The sequence below is a fragment of the Oncorhynchus kisutch genome, linkage group LG27 (genome assembly GCF_002021735.2).
Source record: "Oncorhynchus kisutch isolate 150728-3 linkage group LG27, Okis_V2, whole genome shotgun sequence".
Lineage (NCBI taxonomy): Eukaryota > Metazoa > Chordata > Actinopteri > Salmoniformes > Salmonidae > Oncorhynchus > Oncorhynchus kisutch.
The window spans coordinates 7,072,490-7,092,993 of NC_034200.2; the positions used below are offsets into that span (position 1 = coordinate 7,072,490).

Here is a 20,504-nt window from a genome sequence, read left to right on the forward strand (position 1 = left end):
CATCCGGTTCCTTTACCATTAATTTGAAATATGCTAATTTGTTTAATCCAATTTGATCCAGTCCTGTGATAAACCTGCTGTGATTTCAGAGTGTCTGGTTTGACATTAAGTACCCTCTTTTAATCTGTCATTTTGTTAACTAATTTACTGGTATTTGCAACACAACAGTCAATCTTTGTTTGTTTGTGTGTCTGCACTCAAGTGTGTGGGCGCCACCTTACTCTTCAGTGTAGACTCCCAGGAGTGCATAATATCTCAATATATATGTTAACAATAGGACCACCTGACTTTAAATTAATGGGTTTAACATACTTTATTTGTTTTATTCTGTATAGACTACTTAGCATATTATTATGCATCTAATTTGCATAAAGCCGTATATATTTTTTTATTCTAATTTCAAAAAATGTTTCAATTTATTACAAACTCTCAGTTATGCATAAAGCATGTATATTTGTTAATAATATGACAATTGGCCTCAATTACTGTAATTATGCATTCCCTACTGCCTAATGTGCATATTAGGAGCCTAATTGTCATAATATTACATATACATTTCATAAATGTCAGAACAATATGATCACTCCATCTTAAGACATTGGACAAAACTTGTTGAAATTAAGAATCCATACAGATGATTTTGTGCCTTTTTGACAAGGGTTTATCATTGTCCTGTCCACAATTTTTTTTGTACTTTTTCTGATCACGTGAAAATAAGATCTCAGCGATTGTAAGTCTCACACCCTCATGAAATAAAGCGTTCTGTGTACTATATGGAATACAAAGTATAACACCAGAACCAGTGTCTCATTTTGAGCCCTAACACCCTACCCCTAATCAATGTGATGTACATTGTACGCACCCATTTGATAGCCAAGCACATTTATGGGATAGACATGAACAATTGCAGGTTGCAAAGGCATTTTGATCAGTTTAGGTGGTTAAGTAATTTTTTTTACAAACCAAAAAGTCAATAAAATAGACCTTTGTCCGTTTAAATCTAGCGTATCTAACGAAAAGGCTGGCCTTGCTGTCATCATAGCGGATATTGATGTCAAAGCAGAGCCTTCCAAAGGTGACACCTAATTTAACAGTGACATTGTTAAATTAGGTACAATTATGCAAGTGAACACATCTGAAACAGATGAGTAGGGTGAGAAGATTATAACTAGCTACTTACTTTCTGTATTTTCTCCATTCGTTGGCTGACAATTCCATACGTAGACAGCAGTCACAAAAACCACAAGTAAAGTCCGCTGACACATATTTACTTAAATCAATATCCGACCGAGGACACAGTCGAGAACTGGGTTAGAATCCGTGTCAACTCGGTTAAAACTAGCTGGCAAGTGGTAGCTGTCAATTGGTTCGTTAGCTAAACCACGAGAACCCAGAGGTAAACAAAAATAAAAACATGCATTCCGGGAAAATGGGCGGAGGGAAGTTAAGAGTCCAACGTGTTCACTAGCTACCTGGTTAGCCACTGCTAGTTATCTGTACAGATCTGGTGGATATTCAAAATCGCCACAAACAAATGCAACAGTGTGATTCATTGTGGACAAACGAAGCTAAAGTCTCACTTGCCATGAACTTGCATGGCATTGAGTCTTTTCAATTGTTCTTGATTCAATCCGCAGTCTCGAAAGTCAGAACAGGCCAAGCTGAGTAGCTAGCTAACTGCTAGCTACTGTTAGCTGGCTGTGCAGCAGGCCACAACGCAAGTTAGTGCGATTTGATACCAACTCGCAATTGAATTACGCTTTCGGTAACACTCGCTATGGCGCCGTGTATCTACTTCGGAAATGGCTTATTCCCTTGCATTGGGAATATCACAGCTAGTGATGTGCAGCAATTTCTCTCGTGTCGCAGTCCCACATTCTGTAGCTTCCCTTATGACAACTTCAGGTTCATGGCACGCGTGGCGTACTAAACCAAATCCACGGGTCACTGCGTTTCACGCTCACCGCTGGTGTCTTTCACAAAAAATACCACAATAATAAACGCAAAAGTATTGCGATTAATAGATAGTTTCCTTAAACTCAACTGAACCTTGTATGGAGAGAATAAATAATTAAACCGTAAACTCGATTCGGTCAATACTGACATTAACGAGACTTCCACTCAAGACAACATTGACTGTCAGACTTCACCGTTGGTCAAATTGTTCGCACTATTTCTTCACAATAAAGCGCGTTTCGGTGATTTTACATAAGGGATATCTCCCTTCAAAATGACCACATGGTTATTGCACGACGACAACAGCAAAAAATAAATTCGAAAACTTATATTTTAGTCTCCCACATGAGAGGTAGATTGTTAAATCCTCTTCTCTGCCTCTCCTCCGCCAGTAAACAAAACCTGCAAGTGAGCCAGCTGGGGCTAAAGGGAAACACGGACTGGAATATATTGGATTAGGCAGTTAGACTAAAGATACTGTAAAAACCTACATTGCATCTGTGAATAAGCTACAAACGAGCGGGGGTCATACCATGGATAATCTTTACTACTATAACCCATAGAAACGCATTATTAAATAACACATTCATAAATGTCCAAAAAAAATAGTTAAAAAATGAATCATAAGGAATAAGATTTTTAAGTGTCTGTCCTATATTTAGAAGAAGACCGATTTTCGGGATGTCTAAGAAATAATGCTATATCTTGGCCACCTTTCACGCAAATGCGGAAGGCCGAAATAGGTGGGTGTGAGAGATTGAGATGCAGCCCATGGAGAAAAAAACAATAGTTTAAATTGACTGATTTGGATGGGGATTTTTATTATTATTAATTACTTAGACTGTCGCCTTAATCAACATCCACGTTTTTGACGCCCGGGGAACGGTGGGTTAACTGCCTTGCTCAGGGGCAGAACCATTTTTACCTCGTCAGCTCGGGGATTCGAAGGTTGCTGGCCTAACGCTCAAACCACTAGGTTACCTGTATAAATATCACATTGTCCAGCGTTGATATCTCTTCTCTCTGTGTTAGTTCTTGGCAGCCTTTATGGGAAAAACAGCTGCACTGAAACTCCTATGCTCAGATAGACCATATCCTCCCTATGTCAATGCTAACCCTTAGAGAGGAACTATCACCTGTGGTGGAAAAAGTATCCAATTTTCATACTTGAGTAAAAGTAAACCTACCTTAATTGAAAATGACTCAAATAAAAGTGAAAGTCACCCAGTAGAATACTACTTGAGTAAAAGTCTAAAAGCATTTTGTTTTAAGTATATAGTACCAGTCAAAAGTTTGGACACACCTACTCATTCAAGGGTTTTTCTTATTTTTTGTCTTAATGCCAAGAGTGTGAAAAACTGTCATCAAGACAAGGTGTTGTTACTTTGAAGAATCTCAAATATAAAAATTTTAACAAATATAAGATTTGTTTCACACTTTTTTGGTTACTACATGATTTCATGTGTTGTTTCATAGTTTTGAAAATAGTAGAAATAAAGAAAAACCCTGGAATGAGTTGGTGTTCTAAAACCTTTGACTGGTAGTGTGTGTGTGTGTGTGTGTGTGTGTGTGTGTGTGTGTGTGTGTGTGTGTGTGTGTGTGTGTGTGTGTGTGTGTGTGTGTGTGTGTGTGTGTTTGTGTGTGTGTGTGTGTGTGTGTGTGTGTGTGTGTGTATGTATGTATGTATGTATGTATGTATGTATTACATCATTTCAAACGTGGTACTGTACTTAAGTATCGAAAGTAAATGTAATTGCTAAAATATACTTAAGTATCAAAGTAAAAGTATATATCATTTCAAACTCCTTACATAAAGCAAACCAGACAGAGTAATTTTCTTGTTTATTTTATTTACGGATAGCCAGGGGCATGCTCCAACACTCAGACATCATTTACAAACATCAGAGGCAGTAGGATGACCAGGGATGTTCTCTTGATAAGTGTGTGAATTAGGCAATTTTCCTGTCCTGCTAAGCATTCAAAATGTAACGAGTACTTTTGGGTGTCAGGGTAAATGCATGGAGTAAAAAGTACATACTTTTCATTAGGAATGTAGTGAAGTAAAAGTTGTCAAAAATAGAAATAATAAAGTAAAGTTCAGATACTCCGAAAACTACGTAAGTAGTACTTTCAAGTATTTTTACTTAAGTACTTTACACAACTGACTATCACTAAGACATTTGTGTACCAATTGTTTCCAGTTTTAGCTTTCTGAATTCACTTGTGTTCTCTGTATGCATGCATTGTTTCAAAGGTGGGTTACATCCCAAATCGCACCCTATTCTCCTCATTGTGCACTAGTACACTACTTTAAAAAAAGTTATGCACTACGTAGGGAATAGGGTGCATTTGCGGCATACATAGTCTCACGTGCCAGTCTTAAAGGGCTGAACTGAAGGGGTCTCTTCCTACACTGCTGTAGAGAGACACTATTGAAGATGTAGGAGTATGTTTCCGTGCCAAATGGCGACCTATTCCCTAAATAGTTGAGCATTATATAGGGGGATAGGATGCCATTTGGGACTAACATATATGTGTTGATGTTTACAGTACACTTAGAAAAAAAGATCCTAAAAGGGTTCTTCAGCTGTCCCCATAGGATAACTCCTTGAAAAACATGTTTGGTTCCAGGTAGAACCCATTCCACAGAGGGTTCTACATGGAACCCAAAATGGTTCTGTGGAACACAAAAGGCTTCTTTCTCCCTGGAACCAAAAAGGCTTTTTCAAAGGCCTATCCCTCTTGAGTTGGGACAACGTGTTTTTTATTAAGTTAAACGTGCTCTTTATGATAAATGTTTTTTGGGACCAAGTAACACTTCTCAAAAGGCAGCGAACTGGTGGAACGACCCACAAATGCTGGCTCTCCTCTTCCCTGGCTGCAACTCTTTCCCACACTTCGTTGCTGGCGTGGAGAGGACAGTGTGTTCTTCTCAACCAACTTAACTGGTATAATAAGGGTTCTAGATAGATAATAAAAAATAATATAAAAATAGATTTTACTACATTGCGTCCAAAATGGCACCCTATTACCTATATAGTGCACGTCTTTCGATGAGAGCCCAATGGGCCCTGGTCAAAAGTAGTTCACTACATAGGGAATAGGCTCCCATTTGGGATGCATGATTTGATAGGGTGGAGATGCTTATTGTTCATTTACTGTAATCATAACTAACCACAAGCCTGCCTGTGTTGAAAAGTTGATGGGTGATGCTTATAACTGATAACAACAAGCGGAAAGATGACTTAGATTAGTTTTCCTGTACTGGCAGCCAGGGGATTGGCTAGACAATACTACCAGTGTTAACTCACTACCTGTTAGCATCCTGCCTTCCCAGCAGGACCAGTAGATTTCGGATTAAAAAAAGGAACCTCTTCTGTCACCAATTAAGAGAAAATAGCCCTCAATCTTACAGGAATTCAAACACATGCACAAACACGCACACACACACCAATGATGTCTATAAACCCTGGATGACTGACAGGGGATGCTGTATTGAAGCCACTATGCAGCCATTTTGGTACTACATTAATTTTTGAGAAGTGTATTATATTAAAGACACCTTCATGCATGCTTTTAAATTATTAGGCGAATCAAGTGAACTAGTTCAGGGCTAAAACAAAATTGTGAAACGGCTGGAGCTCCCCGTGGAGAAGCTTGAGAACTTAACCAGGTAACATTTCTAGTTAGTATCTCAAAATGTGGAGTTAGGATCTCAATATCTTGAGGTAGTATCTCAATATTTTGAGGTAGTATCTCAACATTTGTAGATACTAAATGTTGAGATAGCATCAACATATACAAATGAATTGGGCTTCCATAAAGTGCATTCGGAAAGTAATAAGACCACTTGACTTTTTCCACATTTTGTTACGTTACAGCCTTATTTTAAAATGGATTCAGTGTTTTTTTCCCCTCATCAATCTACAAACAATACCCCATAATGACAAAACAAAAACATTTTTTTTTAGAAATGTCAGCAAATGTATTAAAAATAGAAAACAGAAATATTGTATTAAAACTTGCTATGAGACTCAAAATTGAGCTCAGGTGCATCCTGTTTCCATTGATCATCCTTGAGATGTTTCTACAACTTGATTAGAGTCCACCTGTAGTAAATTCTATTGATTGGACATGATCTGGAAAGGCACACACCTGTCTATATAATGTCCCACAGTTGATAGTGCATGTCAGAGCAAAAACCAAGCCATGAGGGCAAAGGAGTTGTCCGTAGAGCTCCGAGACAGGATTGTGTCGAGGCACAGATCTGGAGAAGGGTACCTGTGCAGCGACGCTCCCCATCCAAACTGACAGAGCTTGAAAGGCCCTGCAGAGAAGAATGTAAGAAAATCCCCAAATACTGTTGTGCCAAACTTGTAACATCATACCCAAGAAGACTCATGGCTGTAATCGCTGCCAAAGGTCCATCAACAAAGTACTGAGTAAAGGGTCTGAATTCTTACAGTACCAGTCAAAAGTTTGGACACACCTACTCATTCAAGGGTTTTTCTTTATTTTTACTATTTTATACATTGTAGAATAATAGAGAAGACATCAAAACCATTAAATAACACATATGGAATCATGTAGTAACCAAAAAAGTGTTAAACAAATCTAAATATATTTTATAGTTGATATTCTTCAAAGTAGCCACCCTTTGCCTTGATGACAGCTATGCACACTCTTGGCATAGTAATAAGTCAGCTGTAAAACTGTGTTTTATGGGCTATGATGGGACAAGACTTTTTATAATCTGGTCGTATTGTAAAAACTACACAACAACTGCGATTGGACAATACAACTAACAGGGCTGCGCTTGCTGTACGACTTTACATCTGTAATTAAATAGTTACTCACACAGTACATCATCACTATTGTGTTAATTGATTAATTCCAGTCAATCCTTTTGGATTGATAATGTCTAAGTAGCCTAGCCGCCTGAAGTTGTAATATAAAACAAATTTGATGACATTCACATTTTCTCTTAACACAAATAAATAGGCCTATTTTCGGCTATAAATACAGGAACATAGCTTAGGCTATTACTGCTTCGTTTCCCCTGGCCAGATGGGATCTGAGCTCATAGGCTTCTCTAGGCACCTGCAGCTGTGATTGTTAGTTGGCTACAGCTGATCAGACTGAAACACAGATTGTACACGAGATGACCAATCATGAGACAAATCAGTCTAAACAACAGTACTTTGACCCTCTTTTCAACGCTTTTGTGTCAATATTTTTTATTCAACTGAATAGAAAGTGCCAGCTTGGCACACATTTGCCGGTGGCAGTGCTGTGCTGATCTCTGCAACATGGATAAATTGAAATCATTTGCCACATATTGCTACAAATGAAGAAATATTTCCTGTATGTATGTTCTACTTTCAAAAAATGCCAAGTTAGTGTCCATACTAATGTTACTGTCCTCAATACAACAAATAAATACTGCTGTAGAATTCCATTAATTCCTATGGAGGACTGCTCCTTCTGAGTGCCAATATGGAGGCCGGTGGCTTCAAATCAGCTAATTGGCCAATACATAGCATGAGCAATCCAGAGTTTCTATATATATCTTTGGTCCACACGCACATGCGTAGGACGGAGACCAAATCATGCCGAGGAGAGAGGAACTAGAATAATAAACATGTGTAATGAGTGTGCTGCAGTTGAATACCAGGAACAACAGTCACTGGCACCATCACCTCAAGGATCAGTACACTACAAGAGCTTAGAGAGAGATCATGGTGGTTTGCAGCCAAAATGGCACCCTATTCCCTACGTAGTGCACTACTTTTGAGCAGGGCCCTTAGGAAATAGGGTGCCATTTGGGATGCACACCATGTCAGCAAGGCCATCACATAGTACATTGATTCAACATCATGAAATTAGATGAGATGAGAGGGTCAGAGAGGTGAATGTTATAGCCATCTTACTAATGATGATGCTGTTCAACGTGTCATCCACAGGCTGTGTAGTGGGAGGTGAGTCACTCACAGGCACTGGATGGAGCCTAGCACTGGGCTTTCTGATAGCAGTTCTTTTCAAAAAGTGTTGACTTGTGATGATTGGTATTGAATGTCGTTACCTTAGCTATTTCACTTAATGCACTTATTGTAAATAGGTGTGGATAAGAATGTCTGCTAAATGACTATGAAATCAAGTTACTATGGCTATGGGCTATAGTAAGGCTATGGGAGAGAGGGGGACAGGTTAAGAGAGAGAGGGGGGTGAGTGTAAGGGTGAGAGAGAGGTGACCAGCAGCTTTGAGCCAATGAGCCGATTTCAGCACATCACTAATCTGGGAACATCTTTTATTATAAGAAGGTGTAAGGAAGCTAATAGGGTTGTGATGCACTTCTTGACACAAATTATAATCTCATAGTCTGTCTGTCTGTAGGTATGTAGAGTTATAATAACATTATGGCACCAGGCAGTTTTAGTTTTAATCACCCTGTTCAGTCTTTTGTTCACAACATTTCCAGCAACAGTTTATTTTAACGGTATAACACTTCACAATACATTCAAAGTGATTACATTACACATTCACAAGTCATACAAGTCATGTAGGTACACTTCAAATAAAGTGTTTTCCATTGAGGAAAATATCATTTATTTAGCAGTATGCAGTGGCTGATTGCGGGTGTTTACAGTAAGGCTTGTTTTGCCTCCTTGACAGTGTAGTTCAAGAACCATTTGAGGAAATTGAAGCAAGATACTTTCCCATTATTTCTGATGGAAATAAGAGCGATAACGAGCACACAAATAAATGCCTGGTCTAGTTAATGGCGACATTAAAACACAAATACATGTTGTGAGGTCTACTGAGGTTCTCTTGAACAACAATTTAAGACTGGGGCCATGCAATATTGATGTAGTATTGACAGTCTAGCTTCCTGTCCAGGGGGTGTACTTGGACATCAAGCCAACTCACGGTACATGAAACAGCAGATAAGCTCCTGCCCCTATGGGCCACTCTGGCTCGGACAAGGCTTACTTATTGACGACAACTGAAGGATAGCAGATGACCGGTAAACACATGATGCTATTGTTGACAGTATGTAACCAGTAGCCATGGAGCCATGGGCTGTGTCCCAAATAGCAAAAGTTTTCCAAAGGGGTTCTTCAGCTGTTCCCATAGGAGAACCCTTTTTGGTTCCATGGTAGATAATTCATAGATCCATTCATTCAGATTACACTAGCATTTCGTTTTTTTACAGCTTAAAACAGTCAATTTACGGTATTGTACTGTCCTTACACAGCACTAGCTTTGATACCGTATTACAGCAGGTGTACTGTAATATAAACTATAGAATTTTGTTTACCACCGAGCTGCCTGTATTGTCAGATTCACGGTAACTCCTTTACAGTGTAGATAGCACCTTTTTTTCTAAGAGTGTATGTAATGCACTACTTTTGACCAGAGCCTCATGGCTCTGTGGCTCTCAAAAGTAGTGCACTATACAGGGAATAGGGTGCCGCATTATTTGGTACGTAGACATAGAGTAGGAAGGCTGTTGTTGACTGAGTGACTGACTGACTCCTAATCCGGTTCCAGGGGCCTGGGGGAGGCAGGTCAAAGCTAGGACCCTCTCTTTCGCCCCTCTCTCTATTTTCCTCTCTCTCTCTCGCTACCCTCTCTCGCCCTCTACCTCCCTCTTCTCTCTCAGGGGTTTCTCTGAAATCCCATTACACACTGCACAGCTCAGAGATGATTATGTAGATGATCCTACACACTGATCTAAGGTCAGTTTTCAGTACACTGAGTGTACAAAACATCAAGAACTTCTGCTCTTTCCAAGACATAGACTGACCAGGTGAATCCAGGTGAAAGCTATGATCCATTATTGATATCACTTGTTAAATCCACTTAATTCAGTGTCGATGAAGGGGAGGAGACAGGTTAAAGAAAGATTTTTAAGCCTTGAGACAATTGAGACATGGATTCAGACAGTTAATGGGCAATACAAAAGATTTAAGTGCCTTTGAACAGGGTATGATATTAGGTGACAGGCACACCGGCTGTGTCAAGAACTGCAACACTGCTGGGTTTTTCACACAGTTTCACGTGTGTATCAAGAATGGTCCATCACCCAATGGACATCCAGCCAACTTGACACATCTGTGGGAAGCATTGGAATCCACATGGCCCAGCATCCCAGTGGAACACTTCCGACACCTTGTAGAGTCCATTCCCCGAAGAATTGAGGCTGTTCTGATGGCAAAAGGGGGATGGGTGCAACTCAATATTAGGCAGGTGATCCTAATGTTTGGTATACTCTTGTGTGTAATACATCTGAGAATATGTAAACCTGGTGATCCAAATACCAATTCCCACTGGGAATTTCACTTTGGGAATACAATTCCCACATTTCCAAAAAATAGTTGTCTTGTCTGCTGCCTGGTATATTGGGTCATACTATATATCTGAAGAGAAACATTCATCAGAGCTGGACGTACCTCAAATGGATGATCTTAACCGGTCGGATATAGACATGGAGTCAGAGAGGACCCTCATCGAGAGGATCAAATCCATCAAACAGGAGAAGTGAGTGAAGAGACTGAGACTCTTCTAGTTCTCTGTTATGGGGTGCAAAATCTTGTTCTGGCCCAGCACTAACACATCTGACTGAACTAATCACCAATGAATCAGATGCGTTAAAGAGGAACGCTATCTCAGTAGAAGCTGTCCGTGTTAAAGGGGCAGTGGTTAAAAATGTGATTTCACGGTTTTTTAAAGATATTTCCACGAGCTTGAAATAGCCTCCCGGGTGGCACAGAGGTCTAGGGCACTGCATCGCTGCGCTAGCTGTGCCACCAGAGACTCTGTTTGCACCCAGGCTCTGTCGCAGCCGGCCGCGACCTAGAGGTCCGTGGCCGACCTTCGTCTCTCCCGAGCCCGTACGGGAGTTGTAGAGATGAGACAAGATAGTAATTACTAACAATTGGATACCACGAAAAGGGGGTAAAAAAAATATAAATAGCAATCTGAAAGAGAAAATTATGATAATGCCATTTTAACAGCTGTTTCAAAAAATGCCTAGAATTTCAGCCTGTTCAGGGATGGATGGTATGGAGTTTTTTGCCCAGATCATGACATCACAATCTGATGTCATTCTGACCAATGACCAGTCATCTTTTATTTGATTATGTATCCTCCTACTTTGAAGGGGTATGCACCATATACCATACAGCTCAGCATTTCTCAATGCTGGACCTCTAGAGGGGTGCACCATTTTGTTAAACCCAGCACTAACTCACTTGATTCAAAATAATCACTGAGCCCTTGTTAGTTGAATCAGGTGTATTATAGTGCTTGACTAGAACAAAAGAGGGGGGGGGGGGGTGCAACTCAATATTAGGAAGGTGTTCTTAATGTTTTGTACACTCAATGTATATATTATCTCCCTCAATGATTAAGGTAAGGATTTAGGATAAGTAAACTGATCATAGACCTGCTCTGCCCAGGAATGGGGTACAGTCTGGATGAAGCAGCAAGATTGGACACCCATGGAGTCATCACAGCTTAGGTAGCAAATCTCTTACTGCTAGAGCAAATCTGTTAGGGCTTGACTCATTACTTACTTAACTATTCAATCCGATAGCCCCCTTTTCAGCTATGAAACATTTAAAGGCAATCTTACTGCGGTCTCCGAGACTTCATTCAGTCAACGCTGCAGATGTTGGCTTAATTGTAAATTACCTTTAAATGTCATAGTGATCAGTGTGGCTGACGTCTGGTGAGGTACAGTAGAAACCTCATGATGATAGCATAACCATCAAAATGGCCAGATAAACGCTGGACAACAGTCAGTGGGGGAATAGGGTTTAAAACAGATTGAGTCTAGTTCCGGAATAAAAAACACTTTCAATGGAGATTCACAGGTAAACCGGCCCTTCGAGTACCTCAAGCCTTGAGCTACACATGAATGTCCTTGACACAGTATTGAAAAGCTAACCCAATAGCCCTCAGCTTATTCCTCTATGTAGGTAACCAGCTGCACACTATTCAAACAAGACAACTAAAACAACAGGGTCAGGGTTCAGACTGATAAGAGCCATGCGAAGGCCTCTCTCACTCTGTTATATCATGTATGATAATATATGTAGCTCAGCCTAGTGTTTGTTATTCGGCCAAGTCTGCCACAGTGTCATAAAGTGCTTGTCTTGTAGAATATATACAGTGCATTCGGAAAGTATTCAGACCCGTTGACTTTTTCCACATTTTGATACGTTACAGCCTTATTCTAAAATGGATTAAATAAATAAAAATCCTCTTCAATCTACACACAATATCCCACAATGACAAAGCGAAAACAGGTTTCTAGAAATGTATTAAATATAGGAAAGAGTAATACTTTATTTACATAAGTATTAAGACCCTTTGCTATGAGACTCAGGTGCATCTTGTTTCCATTGATCATCCTTGAGATGTTTCTACAACTGGATTGGAGTCCATCTGTAGTAAATTCAATTGATTGGACATGATTTGGAAAGGCACACACCTGTCTATATAAGGTCCCATAGTTGACAGTGCATTTCAGAGCAAAAACTAAGCCATGAGGTCAAATTAATTGTCTGCAGACTTCCGAGGCAGGATGGTGTCAAGGAACAGATCTGGGGAAGGGTACCAAAAGACTTCTGCAGCATTGAAGGTCCCCAAGAACACAGTGGCCTCCATCATTCTTAAATGGAAGTAGTTTGGAACCACCAAGATTCCCCCTAGAGCTGGCCGCCCGGCCAAACTCAGCAATCGGTCGGAGAAGGGCCTCCACCAATCAGGCCTTTATGGTAGAGTGGCCAGACAGAAGCCACTCCTCAGTAAAATGCACATGACATCCCGCTTGGAGTTTGCCAAAAGACACCTAAAGACTCTCAGACCATGAGAAACAAGATTCTCTAGTCTGATGAAACTAAGATTGAACTCTTTGGCCTGAATGCCAAGCGTCACATCTGGAGGAAACCTGCCACCATCCCTAAGGTGAAGCATGCTGTTGGCAGCATCATGCTATGGGGATGCTTTTCAGTGGCAAGGACTGGGAGACTAGTCAGGATTGAGGGAAAGATGAACGGAGAAAAGTACAGAGATCCTTGAAGAAAACCTGCTCCAGAGCACTCAGGACCTCAGACTGGGGCAAAGGTTCCCCTTCCCCTAATGCAGGAGTGGCTTCAGGACAAAGATCGGAAAGCTGCCGCAGTCATCCCCTTCTTCAAAGGGGGAGACACTCTAGACCTAAAAGTATATCCATCCTACCCTGCCTTACTAAAATCTTCGAAAGCCAAGTTAACAAACAGATCACCAACCATTTCGAATCCCAAAGTTTCAGAGCTGGTCATGGGTGCACCTCAGCCATGCTCAAGGTCCTAAATGATATCATAACCGCCATTGATAAAAGACAGTACTGTGCAGCCGTCTTCATCGACCTGGCTAAGGCATTCGACACTGTCAATCACCACATTCTTATCGGCAGACTCAATAGCCTTGGCTTCTCAAATGACTGCACCGCCTGGTTCACCAACTACTTCTCAGATAGAGTTTAGTGTGTCAAATCGGAGGGCCTGTTGTCCAGACCTCTGGCAGTCTCTATGGGGGTGCCACAGTGTTCAATTCTCTGGCCGACTCTTTTCTCTGTATATATCAAGGATGTCACTCTTGTTGCTGGTAATTCTCTGATCCACCTCTAAGCAGACAACAACATTCTGTATTACATCTGGCCCTTCTTTGGACACTGTGCTAACAAACCTCCAAACGAGCTTCAATACAATACAACACTCCTTCCGTGGCCTCCAACTGCTTTTAAATGCTAGTAAAACTAAGTGAATGCTCTTTAACTGATTACTGCCTGTATCCTCCCGCCCGACTAGCATCACTACTCTTGACGGTTCTGACTTAGAATATGTGGAGAACTACAAATACCTAGGTGTCTGGTAGACTGTAAACTCTCCTTCCAGACTCACATTAAGCATCTCCAATCCAAAATTAAATCTAGCTTCCTATTTCGCAACAAAGCCTCCTTCACTCATACTGCCAAACATACCCTCGTTAAACTGACTATCCTACCGATCCTTGACTTCGGCGATGTCATTTACAAAATAGTTTCCAACACTCTACTCAGCAAATTGGATGTAGTCTATCACAGTGCCATCTGTTTTGTCACCAAAGCTCCATATAATACCTACCACTGTGACCTGTATGCTCTTGTTGGCTGGCCCTTTTTTTAATTTTACCTTTATTTAACTAGGCAAGTCAGTTAAGAACAAATTCTTATTTTCAATGACAGCCTAGGAACAGTGGGTTAACTACCTGTTCAGGGGCAGAATGACAGATTTGTACCTTGTCAGCTCGGGGGTTTGAACTTGCAACCTTCCGGTTGCTAGTCCAACGCTCTAACCACTAGGCTACGCTGACGCCCCCCCCTGCTGCCCTCACTACATATTCGTCGCCAAACCCACTGGCTCCAGGTAATCTATAAGTCTCTGCTAGGTAAAGCATTGCCTTATCACAGTTCACTGGTCACCATAGCAACACCCACCAGTAGCACGCACTCCAGCAGGTATATTTCACTGGTCATCCCCAAAGCCAACACTTCCTTTGGCCGTCTTTCCTTCCAGTTCTCTGCTGCCAATGACTGGAACGAATTGCAAAAATCACTGAAGCTGGAGTCTTATATCTCCCTCACTCGCTTTAAGCATCAGCTGTCAGAGCAGCTTACCGATCACTGTACCTGTACACAGCCAATCTGTAAACAGCACACCCAACTACCTCATCCCCATATTATTACTTACCCTCTTGCTCTTTTGCACCCCAGTACTTCTACTTGCACATCCTCATCTGCACATCTATCACTCGTGTTAATGCTAAATTGTAATTATTTCGCCTCTATGGCCTATTTATTGCTACTTACCTCCCTACTCTTCTACATTTGCACACACTGTACAGTGTTATTGACTATACGTTTGTTTATGAGTTACTCTGTGTTGTTTTTGTTGCACTGCTTTGCTTTATCTTGGCCAGGTCGCAGTTGTAAATGGGAACTTGTTCTCAACTGGCCTACCTGGTTAAATAAAGGTGAAATAAATAAATAATAAAGTCTCTGAATGTCCTTGAGTGCCCAAGCCAGAGCCCAGACTTGAACACGATCAAACATCTCTTGGAGACCTGAAAATAGCTGTGTGGCGATGCTCCCCATCCAACCTGACAGAGCTTGAGAGGATCTGCAGAAACGAATCTCCCCAAATACATGTGTGCCAAGTTTGTAGCGTCATACCCGAGAAGACTTGATGCTGTAATCTCTGCCAAAGGTGCTTCAACAAAGTACTGAGTAAAGGTTCTGAATGCTTATGTAAATGTGTTGTTACCATTTTTATTTGTAATAAATGTGCAAAAATGTCTAAACCTGTTTTTGCTTTCTCATTATTGTGTGTAGATTGATGAGGGGAAAAACAATTTAATACATTTTAGAATAAGGCCGTAACGTAACAAAATGCTGATCTGAATACTTTCCGAATGCACTGTAATATGTGAGGATGGGAAGGAGAGTGGGGGCCGTCATGGTGGGTCTACTCTGTCCAATCTTCACAGTTCCCAACCTTCCCCTGGTGGAACAAAAACTAAACAGTGATGTGCAGTGGCTGCATCCCGTAAGGCAACTTATTCCCTACACAGTGCACTACAGGGCCCAGGTCAAAAGTAGTGATACATGGGGAATAGGGGGCTATTTGGGACTCAGTTTTTGTCAAAGTGGCCATTAGGTGAGAAACACCCATCCCTGTGTTAACGGTCCACCCAACATCCGTGGACAATGGGAGTGAAGGACGCAGTCTGTCCAGAGGCACTCCACCGACGGAGATCTACATATAGAACATGGGAAGGGAAAGGGGTGCAGCAGAGGTGAGAGACAGAGACCCTTTCACACGAAGCTGCCTGACAGGAACAACAATAAAGTTCACAGAGTGATTCATCCGAGGGCTCCGCCAGGGCGCCACGACGATCCGCACTCAGGAAGAGGTGATGCCATCCGCTCTTTCCACTCAGTCCGAGTGTGACGTCCTCTTCCACCTCACTGGCTTCCCCTTTGGACCACCCGGGATCCCACGGTGTCTCGTTCTCAAGAAAGATTCCTTCCTGCTGCCCATTTCTAGTGTTTCTAAAAACAACATTGTTGTTTTGAGTCTTGGCTGATGGATACTGGGGCTTTGGAGGGTTAATGGACACGCTCATTTACTATGGAGGTTTGTGTGTGTGTGTTTGTGTGTGCGTGTGTGATTGCATGCGTTTGGACCCGATCCAGTTCCAGGAGAACTAATTCAATGTACGTATTCGTCCAGTCTCGTGCACCTAATCTGGGACTAGAACCTAAATATGCTATGACAGCGTCTCTGCTTAAGTGATAATGCCAGAGAAGCCAGTGTTTGGAGGATATATTGGCACGGGTATATCCTCCAAACACCAGCTTCGAAGGGCATTATCACTTTTATACAAGGGTTACCAACATATTCAAATAATGATTGACATATTTTCATAAAAAAACGTTATTTTGCTGAATTTCTTAATATTATTTCCTCCTTCTACAATATTCCATACATATATCTAGTGTTGCTACCCAAGCCGGCTGGTCAGTCATTCTATCAATTCTGTATCTATGGACTCGACCCATTCGTTCGATCTAAACGTTCCATTGTCATACTGGCTGGCAACGATCATATCCCTTGCTTGCTAGCTAGCCAATTATGGCTAATTTACAGTCATGTCAAAAAGTGCAACCAGAATAACAGCAAAGTAGTTACATTTGCATTTGTTTAAGCTGTTTTCTAGTGACATTTATTTGGATACACACATAACAATGAGAAAATGAAGCAAAATTTTGCCTAGCATAGAACAGTTGCTCACTCCTCAGGACACTGTTGTTCAAAGGAGCTAGCCAACAACACAGCTAACTCAATCACTTCATACTGAAGCTGGAAGACAGCAAACTGTCCTTTCGTTTCACCTTTTTTCAATTGAAATTTCTTTGTATATATATTCATAAAAATGATGCCAGCTGATTCATGATTACTGGCTGAGAAACGCTGCCAACCCGGATGTAATATAATTCTGGTTTTGTGGCGCTAGTTTTTTTTTTTTTGTCTGATTAGTCTGATTTCTGATTTATAGTCTGATTTCCCCATGGGGAAACTATCAACAGGAAGAGGTGCCAGCACCAGTTACTGAGCTAGCAAGCTGAAGTTAGCTAGTGAGTCACAGAAAAGTACTTTTAGCCTGTTAATTATTTCAACCCTATTTGATTTATTGTACTAAGTCAGCATGGCTTCTGTTATTTTTGAAGTCAACATTTTGCTGGATAGATAACGTTTATAGCTAACATGCTAGCTAGCTAATGATGCTAGATGACCTATGTGGATGCCTCCATCTAGTTCCCAAAAGCAGCAGACCGGTAAATCAAATTTGCTTTCGAACTTTGTAATTATCTGTAGAGTTGTTTTACATTAACTCATACTAGCTAGCTATATTTGTGTACAGTTGAAGTCAGAAGTTTACATACACCTTAGCCAAAAACATTTAAACACATTTTATCACAATTCCTGACATTTAATCATAGTAAAAATTCCCTGTCTTAGGTCAGTTAGGATCACCACTTTATTTTAAGAATGTGAAATGTCAGAATAATAGTAGAGAAAATAATTTATTTCAGCTTTTATTTCTTCCATCACATTCCCAGTGGGTCAGAAGTTTACATACACTCAATTAGTATTTGGTAGCATTACCTTTAAATTGTTTAACTTGGGGCAAACGTTTTGGGTAGCCTTCCACAAGCTTCCCACAATAATTTGGGTGAATTTTGACCCGTTCCTCCTGACGGAGCTGGTGTAACCGAGTCAGGTTTGTAGGCCTCCAACCTCACACATGCTTTATCAGTTCTGCCCAAAAATGTTATATGGGATTGAGGTAAGGGCTTTGTGATGGCCACTCCAATACCTTGACTTTGTTGTCCTTAAGCCATTTTGCCACAACTTTGGAAGTATGCTTGGGGTCATTATCCATTTGGAAGACCCATTTGCGACCAAGCTTTAACTTCCTGACTGATATCTTGAGATGTTGCTTCAATATATCCACATCATTTTCCTCCTCATGATTCCATCTATTTTGTGAAGTCCACCAGTCCCTCCTGCAGCAAAGCACCCCCACAACATGATGCTGGTGTTTATACTTGCGTACTATTGTTTGTACAGATGAACGTGGTACTTTCAGGCATTTGGAAATTGCTCCCAAGGGTGAACCAGACTTGTGGAGGTCTACAATTTTTTTTCTGAGGACTTGGCTGATTTCTTTTGATTTTCCCATGATGTCAAGCAAAGAGGCACTGAGTTTGAAGGTAGACCTCAGGTACACCTCCAATTGACTCAAATGATGTCAATTAGCCTATCAAAAGCTTCTAAAGCCATGACATAATTATCTGAAATTTTCCCAGCTGTTTAAAGGCATAGTCAACTTAGTGTATGTAAACTTCTGACCCACTGGAATTGTGATACAGTGAATTATAAGTGAAATAATCTGTTTGTAAACAATTTTTGGAAAAATTTGTTGCCAAAACTATAGTTTGTTAACAAGACATTTGTTTCAGTGGTTGAAAATCAAGTGTTAATGACTCCAACCTAAGTGTATCTAAACTTCCGACAACTGTATGTATGTATGTATGTATGTATGTATGTATGTATGTATGTATGTGTTAGGCTACAGTACACTACAGTACCGTTAGTATTAGTGAATGACAACAATATAGCCTTGAACACTACTAACATTAGTTGGAAAGTTGGTTGATATGGGGTGCAGTAGGCTACAGTACAACATTACTAAATGATAACAACGTAGCCTTGTCACTAGCTAGTAGTTGGTTGATGGGGTGGGATACAGAAGGCTACAATACAGAAACAATAGCCTTCCTATTGTTATGTTATTCGTTGGGTTTATGGTTAAATTAGTTAATATTATGGAAAGATCACACATTCATGCAGCTGTTGTTGTGTCTCATTGTCTTTATCTATACCATAGCTTCTGCTATGGATATGCCTTTTACTTGAGAGCCCTGTCCTCTTTGCCAGGTCTCCCTTTAACAAATTGTTATTTTTGACCTGGTAAAGTAAACTAATGGTTGTGTGCACTCTCACCAGATCGAATTGTGTGGTTCGGTGGCAGATTTTCAAATGAAAATTTACATATACAGTATATCATCAGCAATTCTCAATCAGATGAGGTACACAGCTAACTGAAATTTTAAGTTAATTCATTCATAAATGTGAACACTAATTATTGTTAATATTCCAATTCTCTAGCCCCTTCATTCCCAAACCTGAAGCCCCCTGTCCCCAGCAGGAAAGACCAGGAAAAAGTGTTGGCTTAAGGTGCAGCATCCTATTGAGGAAATGTAGAGTTTAGAGTTACTAACATGAATAGAAGCATATTGTATAGAATAGAATCCACAAATAATCCAACAACATGAACAGAAAACAAGCCTGCACAAAAGCCGGCGGGCCTAGTGCCCTTAAGTAGCCTACAAACAAAACTAAACTCAAAACAGGTGTAACCAATCAGACCAAACAAACAGAAACAAAAAAGGGAATCAATGGCAGCTAGTAGGCCGGCGACGACGACTGCCGAACGCCGCCCGAACAGGAAGAGGCACCATCTTCGGCGGGATTCGTGACACATATACAAGCAATCTTTCAAATGTATTTCATATAGCCCCTTTTACATTAGCAGTTGTCACAAAGTGCTTATTCAGATACCCAGCCTAAAACCCCTAAGACCAAGCAATGCAGATGTAGAAGCACAGTGGCTAGGAAAAACTCACCTAGAAAGGCAGTAACCTAGGAAGAAACTTAGAGAGGAACCAGGCTCTGAGGGGTTGCCAGTCCTCTTCTGGCTGTGCTGGTAGAGATTATAAAAGAGTGCAGCCATTTAATAATCACATATAGATTATGGTTATAGATTATGAAATAGTTCAGCACCTCAGGAGTAAATGCCAGTTGGCCCTTCATAGCTGAGCAATTAGAGTTGAGACAGCAGATCTAGTAGAGAGAGACAGGATCAAACAGTAGGTCTGGGACAAGGTAGCACTTCCGGTGAGTCCTGATCAGGTCAGGGTTCCATAGCAACAGACAGAAACAGCAGAAACTGAATCCTCAGCACGACCAGGTGGACTGGGGACAGGGATAGCCAGGAGTCATTAGGCCAGGTAGTCCTTGTCCTAGGGCTCAGGTCCTGCATCCTTTATTCAATTTGTGTAGACTAAGCCCTAGAGGTTTTTTGAACTTCACATGATGTTGCGTAATTGTCAATCCAGATCTGAATCTAATCACTGAATGTCCTACTACAAGGATGTGGTCAGGTTGACTCACTTCTGAGTCACAATAACACAGATCACACACACACCACAGATTGCGAGGGAAGTACAATGAGAAGTCGGGAAAATGAAGTCTGCTGCGTGGTTGCCCCACACACACACACACAAACACACACTTAATTTAGGTTAGTCAAGGCTTTGTCATTAAAATAT

At 40.9% G+C, this 20,504-nt stretch overlaps 1 protein-coding gene across 1 annotated transcript in view; it reads right to left on the reverse strand.

Moving 5' to 3' along the window:
• The window catches only part of LOC109872364 (insulin receptor), a 103,987-nt gene extending 101,621 nt beyond the window's left edge, over positions 1 to 2,366 (reverse strand). Inside the window, exon 1 of the mRNA XM_020463571.2 lies at positions 1,181 to 2,366. Coding sequence (XP_020319160.1) covers positions 1,181 to 1,265 — 85 coding nt within the window. The 5' untranslated portion in view covers positions 1,266 to 2,366. The remainder of the gene's footprint in view (positions 1 to 1,180) is intronic.
• Positions 2,367 to 20,504: the final 18,138 nt, after the last annotated feature.